The 18,433-nt window shown below is 41.2% G+C and overlaps 1 protein-coding gene across 2 annotated transcripts in view; it reads left to right on the top strand.

The window, feature by feature from the left end:
* Positions 1-18,433, top strand: part of tsc1b (TSC complex subunit 1b) — a 38,804-nt gene that overhangs the window by 6,416 nt on the left and 13,955 nt on the right. The window contains exons 4-15 of one of the 2 annotated variants that reach the window (XM_083793732.1): positions 999-1,151; positions 1,335-1,479; positions 2,346-2,500; positions 2,708-2,781; positions 2,889-3,067; positions 4,244-4,365; positions 7,980-8,142; positions 9,970-10,091; positions 11,132-11,231; positions 11,965-12,072; positions 12,860-13,529; positions 17,729-17,772. In XM_083793732.1, the coding sequence (XP_083649858.1) occupies positions 999-1,151; positions 1,335-1,479; positions 2,346-2,500; positions 2,708-2,781; positions 2,889-3,067; positions 4,244-4,365; positions 7,980-8,142; positions 9,970-10,091; positions 11,132-11,231; positions 11,965-12,072; positions 12,860-13,529; positions 17,729-17,772 (2,035 nt within the window). Of the gene's footprint in view, positions 1-998; positions 1,152-1,334; positions 1,480-2,345; positions 2,501-2,707; positions 2,782-2,888; positions 3,068-4,243; positions 4,366-7,979; positions 8,143-9,969; positions 10,092-11,131; positions 11,232-11,964; positions 12,073-12,856; positions 13,530-17,728; positions 17,773-18,433 lie in introns of both variants that reach the window. The other variant, XM_083793731.1, reaches the window with a different exon arrangement.

Raw genomic sequence — 18,433 nt, 5'->3', positions numbered from 1 at the left:
CGCTCGCTCCTCACCATGGATCCTCTCAAATAAATCCCAGTCAGTTGTCCAATAGCCTTCTGTCAGTTCCATCTCTACCAGCTCAGACTATTGCTGAACAGCCCTGGTGGTGGCAGGCTGCGTTCTTAACGTTAACATACAGCATGTTAATCTCTCTTGTGTTTCCCAAGTCACATACTGAGTGAAGTTTCTCTATAACAATGTTAAAATCTCCAATGACTATTACACACTGAATGTGCTGGAGTGTTGTCAGTAATCCAGCAACAGTAGAGAGGCTGACGTCATTTGCGTGCACCGCTACAGTTGATGGCGGGAACATGGACAATAACTTCTATGTTCAGTTCAGCGAAGATTTCTGCCAGGAGGCATGCCCCAATAATAAATTATACTTGCTGTAATTGCAGTAATGTCAAACTGCATCTCTCTCTCTCTCTCTCTCTCTCTCTCTCTCGCTCTCTCGCTCTGTTCATGTTGACATGTTTCGTATGTTGGTGTTAATCAAAAGTGAGCTTTAACTGAATGGCATCTCTTACACAGAACTGTGTGCAGCACTGTCACTGTGTGGAAGAGACAGACTGCAATCTCTATTTAATAAACTTCACTGAGACTAACGCCAACCACAATAATAATGTGACAAATGTTGCGGCTGAATTTTTTTTTTTACACGTTATAATGTTGCAATGCTATCCATACACTGCCTTGACAGCTTGTACATCGATTGGTTACTCACACTCCATGGCGTTATGCCCACGGCACATAGCCTGAATATGAAAAGCTGCAACCAGCAAAGTACTTGTCTGCTTTTGAGTTGAGTCAAAATAGTATACTATTGACATTTCGTTTGTTCTAATATTTCTCAAATGACTCTGGGACTGTAGTTTTAAAAATATACCCTCTATTCCTCTAATACCTACTCTATTTTTGGCACTGTACATTGCTATAAGCAAATGCATCCTCTAAAATGTCTCTCTCTCTCTCTCTCCTTTATTGATCCATAGCACCTTCTGGACAGGATGAACGAGTGTATGGCCAAACAGTCCTGCCGGCTGCCCACCCTCACCCTGCTGGGACATGTCATCCGAAAGCAGCCGTCCTGGATCCACAAGATCGCCCGCTACCCTCTTCTGGTGTCGCTGCTCAAATGCCTCAAGGTATGAGTATGACCCAATGTCCCACGGTCATGACGCCCATTATTATTGTTATATTATTATTATGATCAGGTGGTGTTAGAATAATGTGTTTATAATTGTGGTTATTTTTTATTTTATTTAGCATTCTTGCCATCAATGTCTTGTAACTCCACTGCTGACTTTTCCCTCTTCCACTGGTGTCAGACTGACACAGATGTGGTGGTCCTGATCACCGGCCTGTTGGTGCTGATCACTCTGCTCCCCATGATACCCCAGGCTGGGAAACAACACCTGTGGGAGTTCTTTGACATCTTCGGCCGCCTGGCATCCTGGAACTTGAAGAATCCCGGTATGAAGTGTCCCCGAGTCGCATGCTAAACATTTCACTTTGTGTTTGATCTGGGTGTTAATAATGACTGCTTATTGCGGGGGCACGGTGGCACAGTTGGCAGTGCTGTCGCCTCACAGCTAGAAGGTCCTTGGTTCGATTCCCGCTGGGGACGCTGTGGGCGCTGGGGGTGTTCTCTCCCCTCCGCGTCATCAGTGGTTGGCGAAAGGGCCTTTCTGTGTGGAGTTTGCATGTTCTTCCCGTGTCCCTTAGGATAGGTACCCCCACAAAAACATGCAGTAATCCTGGTCTCTAAACTACCTCCCCTGGCCAGCAAAATCGTGGGATACGTTTATTGCACGTCGGTATACTATCATACTATGTCTCAATAATGTCACATTTTCTTGAACGTAAGCATTAAGTAAGTAAACCAAGCAAAAGAGTGGGAATCGTATCAGTATCAGTAAAAGTATAACTCTAGGGTGGTAAAAAAAAACTGAGATAGAAAAGGGAACCAATAAAGACTTCAGTCAAACTCGCACAGAGCAGGTACGTCGATTAAACCATACGTCGTTGGTATACCATAATTCTTCCCTACACGACATGCGCACGTATAGTCTATACGCTCGTGTGTGGTCTGGATGACATGATTAGCAGACGGTATGCGCTTTTATTTCATTTTTATTTTTCAAAAAATGTTGGCATGGCATACTACATATTTAGCATATAGTGATAGACTACACCAGTGATTAAAGCTGCTATCCAGAACTTTGTTACTGAATAACATGTTATGTTGACCAATATGGTAGAGTATGTTAACTATGCAGCTTGTCATGCGTTATCGCACCATATGTATGTTGTCTTTGATGTTTTCTTCCATCCCCCAGGGCATGTTTCAGAAGTGTACCTGATACATCTGCACGCCAGCGTCTACTCTCTTTTCCACCGCCTATATGGCATGTACCCCTGCAACTTTGTTTCCTACCTGCGCTCCCACTACAGCATGAAGGAGAATGTGGAGACATTTGAGGAAGTTGTGAAGGTCGGTATTGGTACTTTGTTTCAATTTCATACTTGGTTGTGCGCCCCTTTTAATCGCACAGTGTGGCATTTTCAACGGAAAAGAGTCAAATGCCACTTGTCTCTCCAGTTGAAATTACTTTTGTCGAGTGAGGAACTGTAAAATTTGCCTTTACAGTTCACTTAGAATGGATAACATAAACGCTCTCTCTCTACTCCCCATACATAGCCGATGCTTGAGCATGTTCGTATACATCCAGAATTGGTGACAGGAACCAAGGATCATGAGCTTGACCCCAGCAGGTAACTCTATAACCACTCTAACCCTTTCAAACGAAAAGACACGGCTTTCATTTAGCAAAGTGGCATTCTGTATAACATTGAGTGGCGGGTCTGTCCTCTTAATTCAGGTGGAAAAAGTTTGAAATCCACGACATCGTCATCGAATGTGCCAAAGTGTCTCTAGATCCCAAGGAGGCCTCGTGTGAAGAGGGCTATGCTGCCATGCCCGAGAACTTTTTCTCCCACCTCCAGCTCCGGCCCCAGGACTGCACATCCAGCCCCTACACAGACTTCCACAGTAGCTATGGTGAGGAGGACACAACAGAACATAATGTCAAAGTGCATAGTGCTTCCCAGGTGTACTGTATGACTTCTTCTTCATGACTAGTGACTACTAGAAAAATAGTTGTCGGAAGAAGCACAAATGCAGTTGAGTGTAGCTTCAGAGGTTGACATTTTTAAAATCTTCAGATCTCACGCACAAGGAGATCATAGTTAATCTTAAATATGCAGTCTTGTGATGGGAAGCAACACGCAGTGAATAACTCTTTGTGCAGTCAAAACAGGATGTGCATTTGCCTGGTTTCATGTGTTTTTAGTGGGGTTTTTATGTGTGTTTTTACACTAACATCTATAATGAAATCAAATCATGGTATCAAACGTCGGTTTGAGTACAATGTAATGAAAAAAGGTATGTATTTGTAGACTGTGCAGACAGTGTCATGCATTAAGTAATCTGTGGACTATGTTCAAATAAAAGATGCACTACTATGGAATTGCAGACAAAAGCAGGTCTTGATAAAAGCTAATAGTAGCCAAGAGTTGTGTCATCTGCATGTATTTGCAAGCTGCAGGCTAACTAGAGACGTAATGGTCTCATTTAAATATCGTTTTAATCTAACAAAACCTTGAGTGGATTTGTGGTTACCTAGCAACATATCTAGGAAAAAGAAAGCGACACTGCTTTACACTTGAAGATAAAATGTGTTAATGAGGCCAACCTTTTGGTGAAAATGACCTTCAGAACAATGGCCAACCTTTTCTGGTCAGGGCGCACTTGAAAACCTCCACAGTGTTTCCTATCTGACCACTGTTTTATAAATCTCAACAGTGTTTGCGTCCCACCCACCTGACCACTGTTTTAAGTGGACGTATGGGTGGACCATGTGCATTGTCAGCGTGTTTATTTTAACGATTAATCAATCCATTGTTTATGATAAACATGAGCCCTGACCCACAGGTTGGGAATTGCTGAGATTGAACGAGAGAGGTTCCATTTTTATTTAGAAGAATGTCCAGGAGGATAGCAAACAAATGTAAACGCAAATGTAAGTTGATTTCCCCATGTTGCTGCAGATATGATGGTTGTAAACTTGAACAGAGGAAGAATAGATTTTTGAGCATGTCTGTGTGAATTTGATTTCGAATTTTAGCATGGCTAAATATACAGTACTATTGAATGTTTCTGTCTTCTCATCAACAGGAAGCTCTTCCTCAACCCCCTTCTCCACTCCACGACAGCCACTACTCCCACCCCTGTCCTTGCCCCCTTTCTCAGGGACACAGCCCTCGTCCTACCGTAGCCCACCCACCTCCAGGCGGCAGGTAGGGACAGCCGTATATTAGCCAGATCACTGTATGTTCTTTGGTTCATCAACAAGAGCATGAGCAGTTTGTCCCTAAATGTGGATTTGCAGAAGGTAGTTAATTTCTTGTTGTTGTTTGTGTGCAGGGCTGCGTTGTTTACACGCGACATATAAGCCGTGTCAGTGAGTTGGATCGTTCTGCTCTGATCACATGCTCGTCACCCTCCCTCCCGTCTACCAGGCTATCGAATAGCCCCCTTGTTTTCGTAGCGGCAAGGAGGGAGGGAATGCAGAGTGTGGGTGGACAGGGTTTGAGTCATCGAAGCGGGCAAGCTGGCAGGCGGTCGAGTCAGGCTTCAGGAGTAACAAAACATGCCCTCGCCCCCACCCTTGTCCTGCCACCCCTGTGTAGTCTGTCCAAGGGGTTGGTTGCCGTGGCGATGCTGTCTCTCCCTCTATTTGAGGGCCAGCCATGCATGGGGTCTGCTGTGTTTTCTGTCTGGGGACTTGTCAATCTGTTAACTCTCTTCGAACCGAGGCGGAAATCCTGGAGAGGAGAGACAAAAACAACCTAACAAAAATAGGGAGACTTCGATTCCATGCTATCACCGCTTCGAATGAGATTGCCTGTCAGTTCATGGGGTTCAAACGGGTTCAGTTGCTGTTTTCTCTGGCATATGCGGAGGTGAAAAAGATTGAATTCCTTAGCCATAAAGTATGGTTGATGGTGGTACAATGACGTACCGCTTCTTTCATGACTCCTTTCATTCGTTATTCATCCTATTCTTGTAGTTAGAATGATGGTAACAGATATGTAATTCAACAAGTTAATTATTCCCTATAAAACAAAGAATACTTTTATATAGAAGGCTTTATTTTTAGAACAGGTGTTGGAAAGAAACCAATATATTGCGTGCACACCATCTCAAGCTAAACCCGTGGGTCGCAACCTCACGGGGGGTCGCCAAGTTATTTCTGGGTGTTCACCAGATTATTTTCTGAATGTGTAAAACAAATATAGATATTTATTTATTTTTGCAACTGAATGGCTGGAAATGAAGAGTTTACATAGGCCATGTACAATGTACATACAGTACATATATACACTTTAATAATTAAAGCCATAATCATTAACAATTATATCTGGTATATGTATTTTCTCTATTATTAAGGGCATTGTAAGCCGTCAATTTGTATGGGGGGATGGGGTGGGGGTCTCGAGACATGGCCAAATCATTTTTTAGGGGTTTTTAAGGTTGAAACCTAGATTACTAATACTAATCCTAGATTAGTATATAAGTATAACTTGAGCTTTAGTCAGTATTAGTCTGGATATTCTATTACCGATTTTTGTCTTACTATAAACACATTTGAGTTGGTGCTAGTGAAGTTTGGAAGCCATGATTGTGGGGGATATTCTGTCTTAAAGCTACACTATGTAACTTTTAATTTTGTCCAATCTGTATGGTAAATGGTAGACTACAGTATATAACATACACAATTGCAGTGGTTGTGATGTTCTTCCTGCTCTTCTATTGAGACACTTATAACCTGTGGTCTGGTTTAAGCACTACTGGTTGACACGTGGTAATGCCTGAAGGTCACAAAATTCGATGTTTTTCCCCTGAGCAAATAGGCATGCTCTATTAACCCTCTAAGACCCAGCGTTGCTTTTTAGCAACAATTTTATTTAATTTAATTACTAAATTATATATTTTTTTTCTGTTCTTTTTTCACCTAAACGTCATCAGTGATGTTCATTGCAATGCCATTTCAATGCCATTGGTCATGATATTTGCATATAAATACCCCCCACAGAGGCTGAAATTCACAAAAAAAAATGTCTGGACTCTGCAATTTTGAATTTTTATTAACCTAAGACTTTTGACCTTTACCCTAATAAAAGTAGGTAAAATAATGTAATGTAATGATGTAATAAATGTTTTTTTGTGATCATTAGAATGTCTAGAACATGTTTGATTAATTATTGTGAAAGATATCCCCCAAATGTAAATTATTAATTTATTATATTATTATATAATTATTATATAATTATTATAAATTTTTCATCAAACTTTTTTTTATTTTTTTTAACATATGTTTTAGTCTTAGTCCTAGTAGTACAAAGTAGTAGTAAGGTTTCATTCATCCTATTCTTGTAGTTAGAATGATGGTAACAGATATGTAATTCAACAAGTTAATTATTCCCTATAAAACAAAGAATACTTTTATATAGAAGGCTTTATTTTTAGAACAGGTGTTGGAAAGAAACCAATATATTGCGTGCACACCATCTCAAGCTAAACCCGTGGGTCGCAACCTCACGGGGGGTCGCCAAGTTATTTCTGGGTGTTCACCAGATTATTTTCTGAATGTGTAAAACAAATATAGATATTTATTTATTTTTGCAACTGAATGGCTGGAAATGAAGAGTTTACATAGGCCATGTACAATGTACATACAGTACATATATACACTTTAATAATTAAAGCCATAATCATTAACAATTATATCTGGTATATGTATTTTCTCTATTATTAAGGGCATTGTAAGCCGTCAATTTGTATGGGGGGATGGGGTGGGGGTCTCGAGACATGGCCAAATCATTTTTTAGGGGTTTTTAAGGTTGAAACCTAGATTACTAATACTAATCCTAGATTAGTATATAAGTATAACTTGAGCTTTAGTCAGTATTAGTCTGGATATTCTATTACCGATTTTTGTCTTACTATAAACACATTTGAGTTGGTGCTAGTGAAGTTTGGAAGCCATGATTGTGGGGGATATTCTGTCTTAAAGCTACACTATGTAACTTTTAATTTTGTCCAATCTGTATGGTAAATGGTAGACTACAGTATATAACATACACAATTGCAGTGGTTGTGATGTTCTTCCTGCTCTTCTATTGAGACACTTATAACCTGTGGTCTGGTTTAAGCACTACTGGTTGACACGTGGTAATGCCTGAAGGTCACAAAATTCGATGTTTTTCCCCTGAGCAAATAGGCATGCTCTATTAACCCTCTAAGACCCAGCGTTGCTTTTTAGCAACAATTTTATTTAATTTAATTACTAAATTATATATTTTTTTTCTGTTCTTTTTTCACCTAAACGTCATCAGTGATGTTCATTGCAATGCCATTTCAATGCCATTGGTCATGATATTTGCATATAAATACCCCCCACAGAGGCTGAAATTCACAAAAAAAAATGTCTGGACTCTGCAATTTTGAATTTTTATTAACCTAAGACTTTTGACCTTTACCCTAATAAAAGTAGGTAAAATAATGTAATGTAATGATGTAATAAATGTTTTTTTGTGATCATTAGAATGTCTAGAACATGTTTGATTAATTATTGTGAAAGATATCCCCCAAATGTAAATTATTAATTTATTATATTATTATATAATTATTATATAATTATTATAAATTTTTCATCAAACTTTTTTTTATTTTTTTTAACATATGTTTTAGTCTTAGTCCTAGTAGTACAAAGTAGTAGTAAGGTTGAAATCTATTTTTTGCAAGTAGAAATTAATGCGGGTGTAAGTGGTAAAAAGAGAGCCAGCAACAAAATGTTAACACAGTGTAGCTTTAATGTTGTCCATTCATTTGTATGTCCCCTCGTCAGAACTCCAGCTGTGAACTGAACTCATGCGGGGGTAAGGACTCGCTGTGGAGCCCCTCCTCCTTGTGTGGCATGGCCACGCCCCCTTCCTCCAGGGGAATGTCGCCCAATTTGGAGCTCTCCCACAGTGCCTCTCACCTCCCCGGGCGTTTCCAGTCCACCTCAGGTCAGAGTTCAACTTTAAAACACATTAAGACCCGAGACCAGATTCTACAAAAAATGTCTTCTTAAAATCAGTCAGTTTTCTGAAAAACCTATGTTTCTGTGTCAGTGGTTCTCAAACCTTTTCATGTCAAGGACCCCCAGAATGATATGTAATTGGCCGCAGACCCCCATCTCGAAATATGTTTGCGTTAAACATTATATATATTCAAAGATTTGCACACGATTTTTCAAAAATAGAAGATATAGCTCGTAGCACGACACTGCTATTCATATAAACTAAATAGAAATGTAATAATATATACCGTAATTTCCGGACTATAAGGCGCACCTGAATATAAGCCGCACCAGCCAAATTTAGGGGAAATCCCAAATATGTACGTATACAAGCCGCACCGGACTATAAGCCGCAGGTGTTTTAATGTTTAATTACCATTATGTAAAGGTTTCCGCACGGTCGCCCCTTTTCCATCTCACCCCACTATTATACTGATTATATAAAAGGTATTATCATATTAATGTATCATTGTTAAGTTCACTCTGCATATCCACGGGCATAATAGCATGATGATGCCATTACAAAAAATGGGCTAAATCAGGAGAAATGTATTTTATTTTTTATTTTTTATAAAGTATATTTATTGGTTTTTTAAAGACAAACAGACATTACAGATTACACAACAACAACATTATAACAAACAAAAGAAAAGAAAAGAAAAACGGAAACACTATTATAAATAAAAAGATTGAATATACAAAGACATGACAAGGACAATGAACCATAATGACAAGTGACTTTCGAATTTTCATAGACTCCCAATCAGGGAATACATCCATACAGTACATTAATACATATATTAAAAAGGCAGACAACAGTTATCATAGGCACCAAAGCATTACAACAAGAGCAGACCCATGCATGCTCCACTCAAAGGTGGCAACCGCCACCCCTCCAGGCGGCAGGGCCACCGCCCCAAGAAGCGGCCCCGACGCAACGCATCGAAAGTATAGAGATCGACTACTTCTCCAACCTACATCCATTCATCCTGGCTGATCGTTTTCATATCATATACAAGCCTACTGTACGTGGATTTTTCCGTCACCGCCACTCTGTGGGCTGCAGTGGCAGCATTCAAGACACAGTCCCTCCTCACTCTGCCCAATATTATCCACAGTTTGGTGACAGTCAATGGTGCAACGGAGTGAAGTGATCACTGTAGCCTGACAGCTAGCAAGCCTAGCATGTAATATTAAATAACCTAGCCATTATAAAGACCAAAGGAACTGTGGTTGTAACTTGATGTGAACATTTAGGCTTGTATGAATAACATCCAATCGTTTTTCAACCAGCGCTGGCCTCTCTTCCGTGCCTATATAACTAGTCTCCATTCCAAAGTAACGTAACATGCTAATGCTATGCTGCTCCATAGAAAGGTCTAGCTGCGCAACGAAAATAGCAGATCTACAAGCTCACAAGGCGTCCATCCGTGAGGCAGTGTAGACTTGGAGGAACAACAGCTGTTGTGAATTTTGGCCAATCAGAATTGCAGCTGCAAAGCCAGTTTGCATGCATGGACCGGCCATAGATGGATTTAGAAGGCCCTCTAGTGGCCGTTACGTTAGCTCAGAGCCTTAGATGGCTCTGTGTTAGCTGTAAAAATCCATAGATAAGCCGCACCGTTGTATAAGCCGCAGGGTTCAAAGCATGGGTAAAAAGTCGTGGCTTATAGTCCGGAAATTACGGTATATTATTTTTATTGTAGTTCTAGTTAGTGAAGTTTTTCTCTTGACTCTCACTCATGTTGTGTTTTATTTATTTTTTGCCCAGCAGGAGGTAAAGGTACACCTGCTTCCAGCACTCCAGCCACCACCTCACCACCCCCGACATTGTCGGACGACTTTCCCATCATCTCCCTGCCTTCTAACACTGTCCAGTCTAGTCCACCAAGAAAGGTACTGCATGCCTTTGCATGATTTCACACTTTTTTCACACATTTGTCTGACTAGGGAAACTCACTAGGCAGTAGGCACACAGGACTCTTTTACGTTGTGAGCTTGTAGATTTGCTATTTTTACTTCTTTTATTTTTGGGGGCCTAAATTAAGACGAGGCCCAGTACACACAGTGTCTGTGGTGGGGTTTATGAATATATAACCAAAAAAAAAGGTTAAGCTTGTGAATAAATAAATAACTCCATATAAATAATAAATAATATTGGATATCATCGCTGTTGGGCAGAGACCTTATATGTCCATATTATTATTATTTTTATTATTTTTATTCGTAAATGAATATCCTACTTTGGCCTACTTTGTCAGACTGTTGTGATGTGATGCATTGTGAGCATGTAGTAGATGAACAACTTTTGAAACATTTTGGGAGTGAAAGTGGTTAAGTCTGCCTGTGGGGTTGGCTGAGCTTCGGCAGGTACTGTGACGCGATTCCTACTCCAAACAAAACCGGACAACTTGTTGCTGTTAAGGTGATTTTATGAACTCAAAATATAAAGGTCCAAAAAAGGTTGGGTACTGAAACTTGCATAAATAAAAATGAAGGCAAAAACTCAGTCGGGTCAATAGAAGATTTTGAACCTAACTCACCAACCCCCTTCACTCACTGACTGCCTAGCTGCCTGACACACAACATAAATGATAAGATAATTAGGAGACACGCAAATGGAGCTAATAAATCAATTAGAAAATGAGACATTAAAACAAAGCGTTGGAAAACCAAACAAAATAAAAACGCAAGCTAAATATATATTCTGCTTGTGTTTCGTGTTTTTTATTATCTCTGTTCAACACAACCATGTGTTGAACAGAGTGCAGAGCATGTTTTTCTTTGTTTTTGTTGTTTTTTCAAAATATTCTGTGCAGTCTGCTTGATTTATTTTATTCATGAGAACATTGAAAGTCTCTTAACCAATGTGTTATTTCAATTTGGCAATAATTGCAAACATCCGGTAATAATTCTATGAATTGTCAAACTTTCAGGATCGCCGACCAGGAGATTCTACTAAGCCTGCACTGGTGAGGCAGGAACCAGTGAAAGAACCAGAGAAAGGTGGAGGAGAGGTTGCCAACAACAACAGAGGTTAGTCATTAAGTGAATATTGAATATTTATTGTATAGACTTTTATAGTTCAGATATGCTGCTACATTCTGTATATCCCATTTATCCCAAGTATTAAATAATGTAAGGAACAATGGGAAGGAGGGGGGTGGTTTCCAATGCGCCTCAAGACAATTCCAGACTGGTTCTTCAGTGCATCTCAGGAGAAAGCCTCGTAAGGCCCAAAGAAAGAAGGCACTGGAGCAAACTCAGGCAATTGAAGTCTTTCTTTCATTAACAAAAAACGTTGTTAATAAAAAAAGTCTTCAATTGTTCTCCATACAACATTTGTCGTTCACTTCCCTGTTTACCGCTCACAAAGAAAGGCTCGGCCCGGGTAATCTAAGGAGCTCTCAGTGGTTTTGACCAGATGGATATACTAAGCACTTAATTTCTGACTTCAACATGCCTCTCGTTCAAAATATGAAGTGAGGGATTATTCAGCGATTTTATCGTAATGATAGCGAGGTAAGCAAGCAAAAATATGTCTCCCGGTTTTTGTCCGGAACGGAAGGGGGGGGGGCTTACAGAGTAAAAGCGGCCATTTCTTCCCGGCACCCCGAGCTTCTATTTTGAAAGAAATCCTGGTGCTGATTGGGTAAAAGTTTGAAATAATCGTGATATTGATTTGAAGTCTTATGGCCCAGCGCTAGTTTAAGTGTTTAAAGATGATTTCAATATTTGCATTCTTCTAAATACCTATCATGATCATCAGATACAGGAGGTGCAGGGAACATCCCCCTGACTCTGACAGAGCTGTCGGTCTTCATGAAGAAACAGGAGCTTGACCTTCAGCTGAGAACGGAGAAGGAGAGGGAAGAAGGTGAGTAAAGCCTAATGCAGTCATTCTCAACCTGTGGGGCGTGGGCACCAAAATAATTGGTAAACTAAGTAAAATAATACTTTTCATTGTGATGCAATGAAAAGTAGGAACTGAAAGTATACTGCGTTAATATTGAGAAGTGTTGACCCTGTGGTTGAGCACTACTAGTCCACTACTGGTTTTCACTACCACTAATATCACTCCTGAGTAAGCTCCATTGAGTGCGTCACGTTGCGAGTCCAGACGCCGTTCAAATGCAACCGTCGGTGGTGGAACACCCTTCATTCATTAACCCTACTCTCATTTTACACTTAATAATAATAATTACACTCAAGTGAACCAAACAAACCTTTGGATTCAGTGCAGTTTTAAATATTTTTTTATTTAAACAGCCACCTCCGAAGTGATTGACCCCCTTGACAAAGATGCAGAAACGAGACGGAATAATTGTTTTTTAATAAAACCCTGCGGCCATATCGATTTAAATTTAACTTGGAAAATGTTGACTTTGTTAAAGTCAGTGGAGACAACCAAATTAACTTTGAAATGAAAGATTCTACTAATAAGAAATGGGGAATATTGTGTCCTCATTCATCACCATAAGAAACACCATGTAATTGAAGGTTCTGAACAGACAAATGGTTTATGATTATGAAGCTATATTACAATACTACACTAGTACTACATAAAGTACACGGTATTATAGTACTAATATCTTTAGTACTATAAACTTTCAGGGTTAAGTTAACACACATGATCTTGCTGTCTGTGGTTACCCCCAAAGCAGCTGCCATCACGGAGGAGCTGCTGAAAATCACCGAGGATAAGCGAGACCTGGCAAGCCTGAGGGGATTTGACTCCCCCTTCTACCACACCACTGAGACCCTGACAGGCAGCCAGGCTCAGGAGAAGACCCTATCCAACACGCAGCCCAGAGGCACAATCCGGGACAGCCATGATAATGTCATCTGCACCCCAGAGAAAGCGCCAGGTACGGGTGTGTTCGGCAGCGGTGCCGGTGGAGGATCGGAGGACAGCAGGGGGCCAGGAGCCCTGGGTCTGGAGGACAGCAGGGGGCCAGGAGCCCTGGGTCTGGAGCAGCCCTGGTCTTTTCAGACAGTCTTCACGCCCATCGAGCACCATCTGCACCAAAGCCCTCCCGCCCTGGAGGATGAGGCGGCTAAATTTGGCCTGTTTTCCCCCAGCCCTTGCAATAAGACCCCGTCCTCGCTGCCCTACGAGACCCTATTTGACCTGGCTCTGCCCAGGGCGGCCTCACACTTTGTGGGAAAGAAGACCTTAGAGGCTGTGCACCGGGCCGCGATGGAGAGGCTGTCCCAGAGGGAGGACGTCCTGGAAGACTGCGAGGAAGACGGGGTGGTGTCCCCTTCCCCCCTGGAGGTGCTCGATCGCCTTGTTCAGCAGGGGAGCGATGCCCACGATAAGGTTCTCAAGAGGTGAGTGCTTAAGCTTTCTAATTCCAAGTTGTCTTCAAGGCGCTCTGTTGCTAATGGCAGAGAAATGTGTGTTACAACATGTTCTTTCATTATGTAGCCAATGTTGAGTATCCTGGCCTGGTAGCGGGCAACAGTGATGTCGTGTTTTGATGCTTACTGTGAAGGATTTGGCTGGGATGTTTACTTTCCTTCTGTTGAACCATTTGAGAACAACTACGGCCTTTGTCTATTGCCCTGCCCGTTCCCCACACACACACGGACACACACACACACACACACACACACACACACACACACACACACACACACACACACGGACAGTTCCTCTGCTCCAAGTACTGACTCCCTATTACCCTCTAGTTTTTATAATATACCAATTAATTGTATATTATGCTAAATACTCTACATTTATTTCTGTTGCTAGATTGTATATTGCTCAGACAACCAGCTATGTTTATCTATGAACAGCAGAAGAACTGTCCCTATCACCCTCTACCTTTTAATCTATCTGCACCAAAGGCACAGCTTGCTGGATGGAATTTAATCAGCTGAAACAGAGGACCTATTCCAAAGAGCTGACTGAGGTTGTGTTTCTTAACCAGTTGCACCTACAGCAGGGCTCGACAGTGCGACTAGGTGCTCGCATTTGCGACAAAAAATATCACTGTGCGAGTTGTAAAATTAAATTTGTAGCACAGGTGCGACTACAGGATTTGACCGTTCAATCGTGATAAAGACAAGGCTCTGTCTACAGCAAGTGCACATTCTATAGTCGCGGTTCTATACCTAAATTTATATTTCTGAACGGCGGTGTCGTTCGCCAAAAAGAGCAGAGCTACAAGCTAACAACGTGTCGAGGCTCAATGCAGCGTGCATTTGAAGATCTGTCCCTTTGCTCCTACCGCCCCGCCCCTCCCTGTGTTGCTGCTCAGTTCTCTTCCCCGTCAGCACTGAGCAGCGGAGCGAACGCAGCAGGATAGCACAGAAGACAGAAGGAGTTGCTAGGACCCCGACACGTTGAATACTAAAGTTATTTAGAAAGTTTGTAATGTTAAAACATCACTTGATATAACTTTTAACCAAACGTGGGTGAAACAGCGAGCAGCCGCGCACGTAAAGAGTGCACGTGCGCACGCACATGGAGTGGACGGATTGATTGATATACCAAAACAACCCTTGCTTAGCACCTCGCTTACAAAAGCGTGTGCGCAGCAGCGCAATATTACGAGACTGAGCTTCTCTTCTTCCCAGCTAAGTCCTGCCCTATGCGGGAGCTAACTATTTCCGTAGACAACGCCCTGGTAACGTCTGTCCCAACAGCCAGGAATCTTGGTGTTGTCCTGGACAGTCAGCTCTCGTTCAAAGCTCACATCACAGCTGTCACTCGATCCTGTAGGTTCACACTCTATAACATACGACGAATTAGACCGTTCCTCACCGTTCCTCGGAATCAGCCCAGCTCCTAATCCAGACAACAGTCTTGTCAAAACTCGACTATTGTAACTCCCTCCTTACTGGCCTACCAGCATGTGCACTTAAGCCTCTCCAGCTGATCCAAAATGCCGCAGCTCGCTTGTTCTTCAACCAGCCAAAATTCTCACATGTCTCCCCCCTGCTCCGCTCCCTCCACTGGCTCCCGGTCGCTGCCCGCACAGAATACAAAACTCTGATGCTGGCATTCAAAGCAACCAAAGGTATGGCTCCCCCATATCTTGCAAGTATGATTGAACCCTACAAACCCTCCCGCGCACTCAGATCAGCCAACGCAGGGAAGCTGGAAGTACCCTCACTAAAAACGCAGGGACAACGCTCCACACGTCCCAAACTCTTCTCCCTTCAGGCTCCAAAACTGTGGAATGCACTTCCCATTGCAGTCAGAACTGCAGCATCACTCCCAATCTTCCGCCGTAGCCTGAAAACCCACCTTTTCAGACTCCATCATGGCCCATACTGTAGCACTTACCCCACCCCCTTAGATAGTATTTCTGTTGACTTAGATACCATTTGACACAGACTTATAGCATGTTATGTAGACAGCACTATAATTGCATTGTATATAGTCATAGCACGCCATAGTACATATGTATAGCATAGTAGTAAATATGTATAGTTTATATGTATAGTGTATGTATAGTTTCATTATATAGATATTCCACTGTTACTTTCTTAGCTTAGCATGTTTCATGATAAATGCTTTTATGTGATGTATTCCCATGCTTTTTGTTCTTGCTTAATGTAAGTCGCTCTGGATTAAGAGCGTCTGCTAAATGCCTAAATTGTAAATTGTACGAATGACTGACCTGACTGGATATATTATTAGTCAGTGGCTAGCTCAGGTCCATAAGTCTAAATGCAACGCATTAGAGTAGAGCTATGGACCAGAGCTAGTCAGTGGCCTCACTGGCCTGCATAATGAGCAACGTAAAAAAGGCAAAGATCCACCCCACCACCTCCTTCCACCACGCCGAGGTGTAGCCTATATGTCCGATGTTCTGTCTGAACTGAAGCAGTCAGAGCCAAGGAGAATGTTACAATACGAATTCACCATCAAGTAGCCTCTGCACTAAATGTCACACATGATAGAACAGCAAGATAAAAACGGATAGTCTGTCCATCCATTCATAAAATGAATTGATTATCTATCTATCTGCATACCAAACTAATAGTCTATCAGTATAAAATGTATTATATAAAAAATATGATATCCAGATGAATATCAATATTGGGATCATTTCTGAAAATATATTGTGATATAATATTTTGCCATATTGCCCGCCCCTACCTCATATCACTTTATTAAAGAAAAATCACACCTGTGTGAAGTGAGAGGCACTCTTATCATCATTCATCATGAATCATCATACTGGCCAATCGGAATGCCTGTTGCCTGTGATTGGTTAGCTGATTTGCTCGTTTACATATGACGTAAATTGTCCTTTCAATGTAAATGGCGTTTAATGTTTTGATGTTTAATTTACGTCATATTTAGCGGAATTTTGACCTAATTTCTCCGTTCATTGTCAATGGCAAATATTGAGACATGTGGGGACTAAAGCTGTATATAGGAGGCCCTCAAAAACACATTATTTGATAACTTTTCATCGTGCTCCTAAAATAATTTGTGTGCTACTAGATTTTTCAACTTAGGCGCACACGTGCTACTTGGAAAAATGCTAAGCGTCGAGCCCTGACCTACAGTAGCCTTGTTGCCAGGCGTTCTCATCTACAAAGGAGAAAGCCTGGAACTTTAGTAAAGAGAAGCTAAATGTCCAGGTCGGCATACCAGTTTTATCCGATCAGGAGAGACCACTCCACAATCGGCTTTGATTGTAATAGCCCATTCTGGGGATGGGTGCAGGTGCACCCAAACAATGTGCAGACAAGGTTAAAGGCTTCCTCAGTCCCTGCATATTCTATGTGCCATTTCAGATCCATTAACCAACCCACTGAGAACATAAATGCATCGGAAGGACCCTATTTAAGGTCGAATGAGTATGTCACTAACACGCTTGAATGATGCCGTGGCTTTTAACTTTAATTAAAGCATCTGTACTGTACATGAGCGACAACACAGGATTATACTCTATATAGTATAATTATACAGTATGTGTGCACCATATGTTGGGGGTGGGTTCATTACTTATTGCATCATTGAAGGCAATGTACAGCATTAAAGTGGCTGTAGTGTAAACGGGAAGTAGGTGTACCGTGTACGTGTATAAGCAGTATTGTGTATTAAAATTTTGTCAGACCACAGAATTTGTTGTAACCCTCCCAGCCTAATTACGGGTAGAGTGATTTTTTTTTAGTATTTAACTCTTTTACTACCGAGATCGCCTTTTGACGCCTTCTGGTCCAAACGCCCCTGGCGGCGAGATCGCCTTTTTGATGCCTTTTTAAAAATATATATATGAATTGATTACGGTTCACAACTGTGTTCTCTACATGCTCATAACACTCCGGGTGTGATGGAAAAAAAAGTAAAGTAAAAATTCTGCAGGCTTATGCTGCCTGCGGGAATGCAGTTTTTAGAATTGTAATATCTCTACTTATTTTCACTAGTTTGGGGGAACATCAAATGTCTCTTTTCGTCGACAGGCTACAAAGAGTAGACCCTGGAGGACAAAATATACAGGGTTCAAGTGGTTTAAACCACTTGAATGGAACTAAGTGCTGTTTTTTTCCCCACTGTTTTACAGGTTACCTTTGCCAAGCAAGTCAGCTGACTGGACGCACTTTGGAGGTAAACAATCTGTTTTTGATAACACAGTTCAACGTTGATAAAAGCCACTATCGTGATATCTGCAGCAGTAGCGTTTGGTGTCACAAGGCATGGCCAGAGATTTGTCACGAGCATCATGTCAACCTTTACAAAATTATACATACCTAAAAATATCACAGATATTTTCATTACTTTTTTTTTTCTTTCTTAAGCCACAGAAGTGCGTTGTGTAAAGCAGTTTTGATTCCAGATCCAGTTACTTTAGAACGAGTCACAGATTCCAGAGTAGATGACTTTAACCCATTTTGGCCTGACGTCGAAATTTTAAAAAAGTATTTTTAAAATGCATTTTTTTCTGAATGTTTTCTATATCAGTGGTTCTCAATATTTCATGTCAAGGACCCCTAAAATTATATGTAATTGGCCGCCGACCCCCATCTGAAGCAAAGATTTGAGTTAAAAACTGAATATATATCTGATATTTGATATATATCAAAGATTTGAGGCATTTCACATTTGCCGTGCTATGAGCTTGTAGGAGACACGTTACCAGAATATGGGAATGAATCGGCTTGGAATTAAAGTAAAACTTGTGATGAATTTAGTCAGAAAGACACCTAGTAACAACTTTTCATGGATTCTTCAGCATTCAAGGGGTTAAGACTCTTGGGTGAGGGATTGT

The sequence above is a fragment of the Protomyctophum parallelum genome (genome assembly GCF_964188405.1).
Source record: "Protomyctophum parallelum genome assembly, chromosome: 21".
NCBI classification, from domain to species: Eukaryota; Metazoa; Chordata; class Actinopteri; order Myctophiformes; family Myctophidae; genus Protomyctophum; species Protomyctophum parallelum.
The sequence above is the reverse complement of the archived record's forward strand: the minus strand, read 5'-3'. Positions and strand labels throughout refer to the sequence as shown.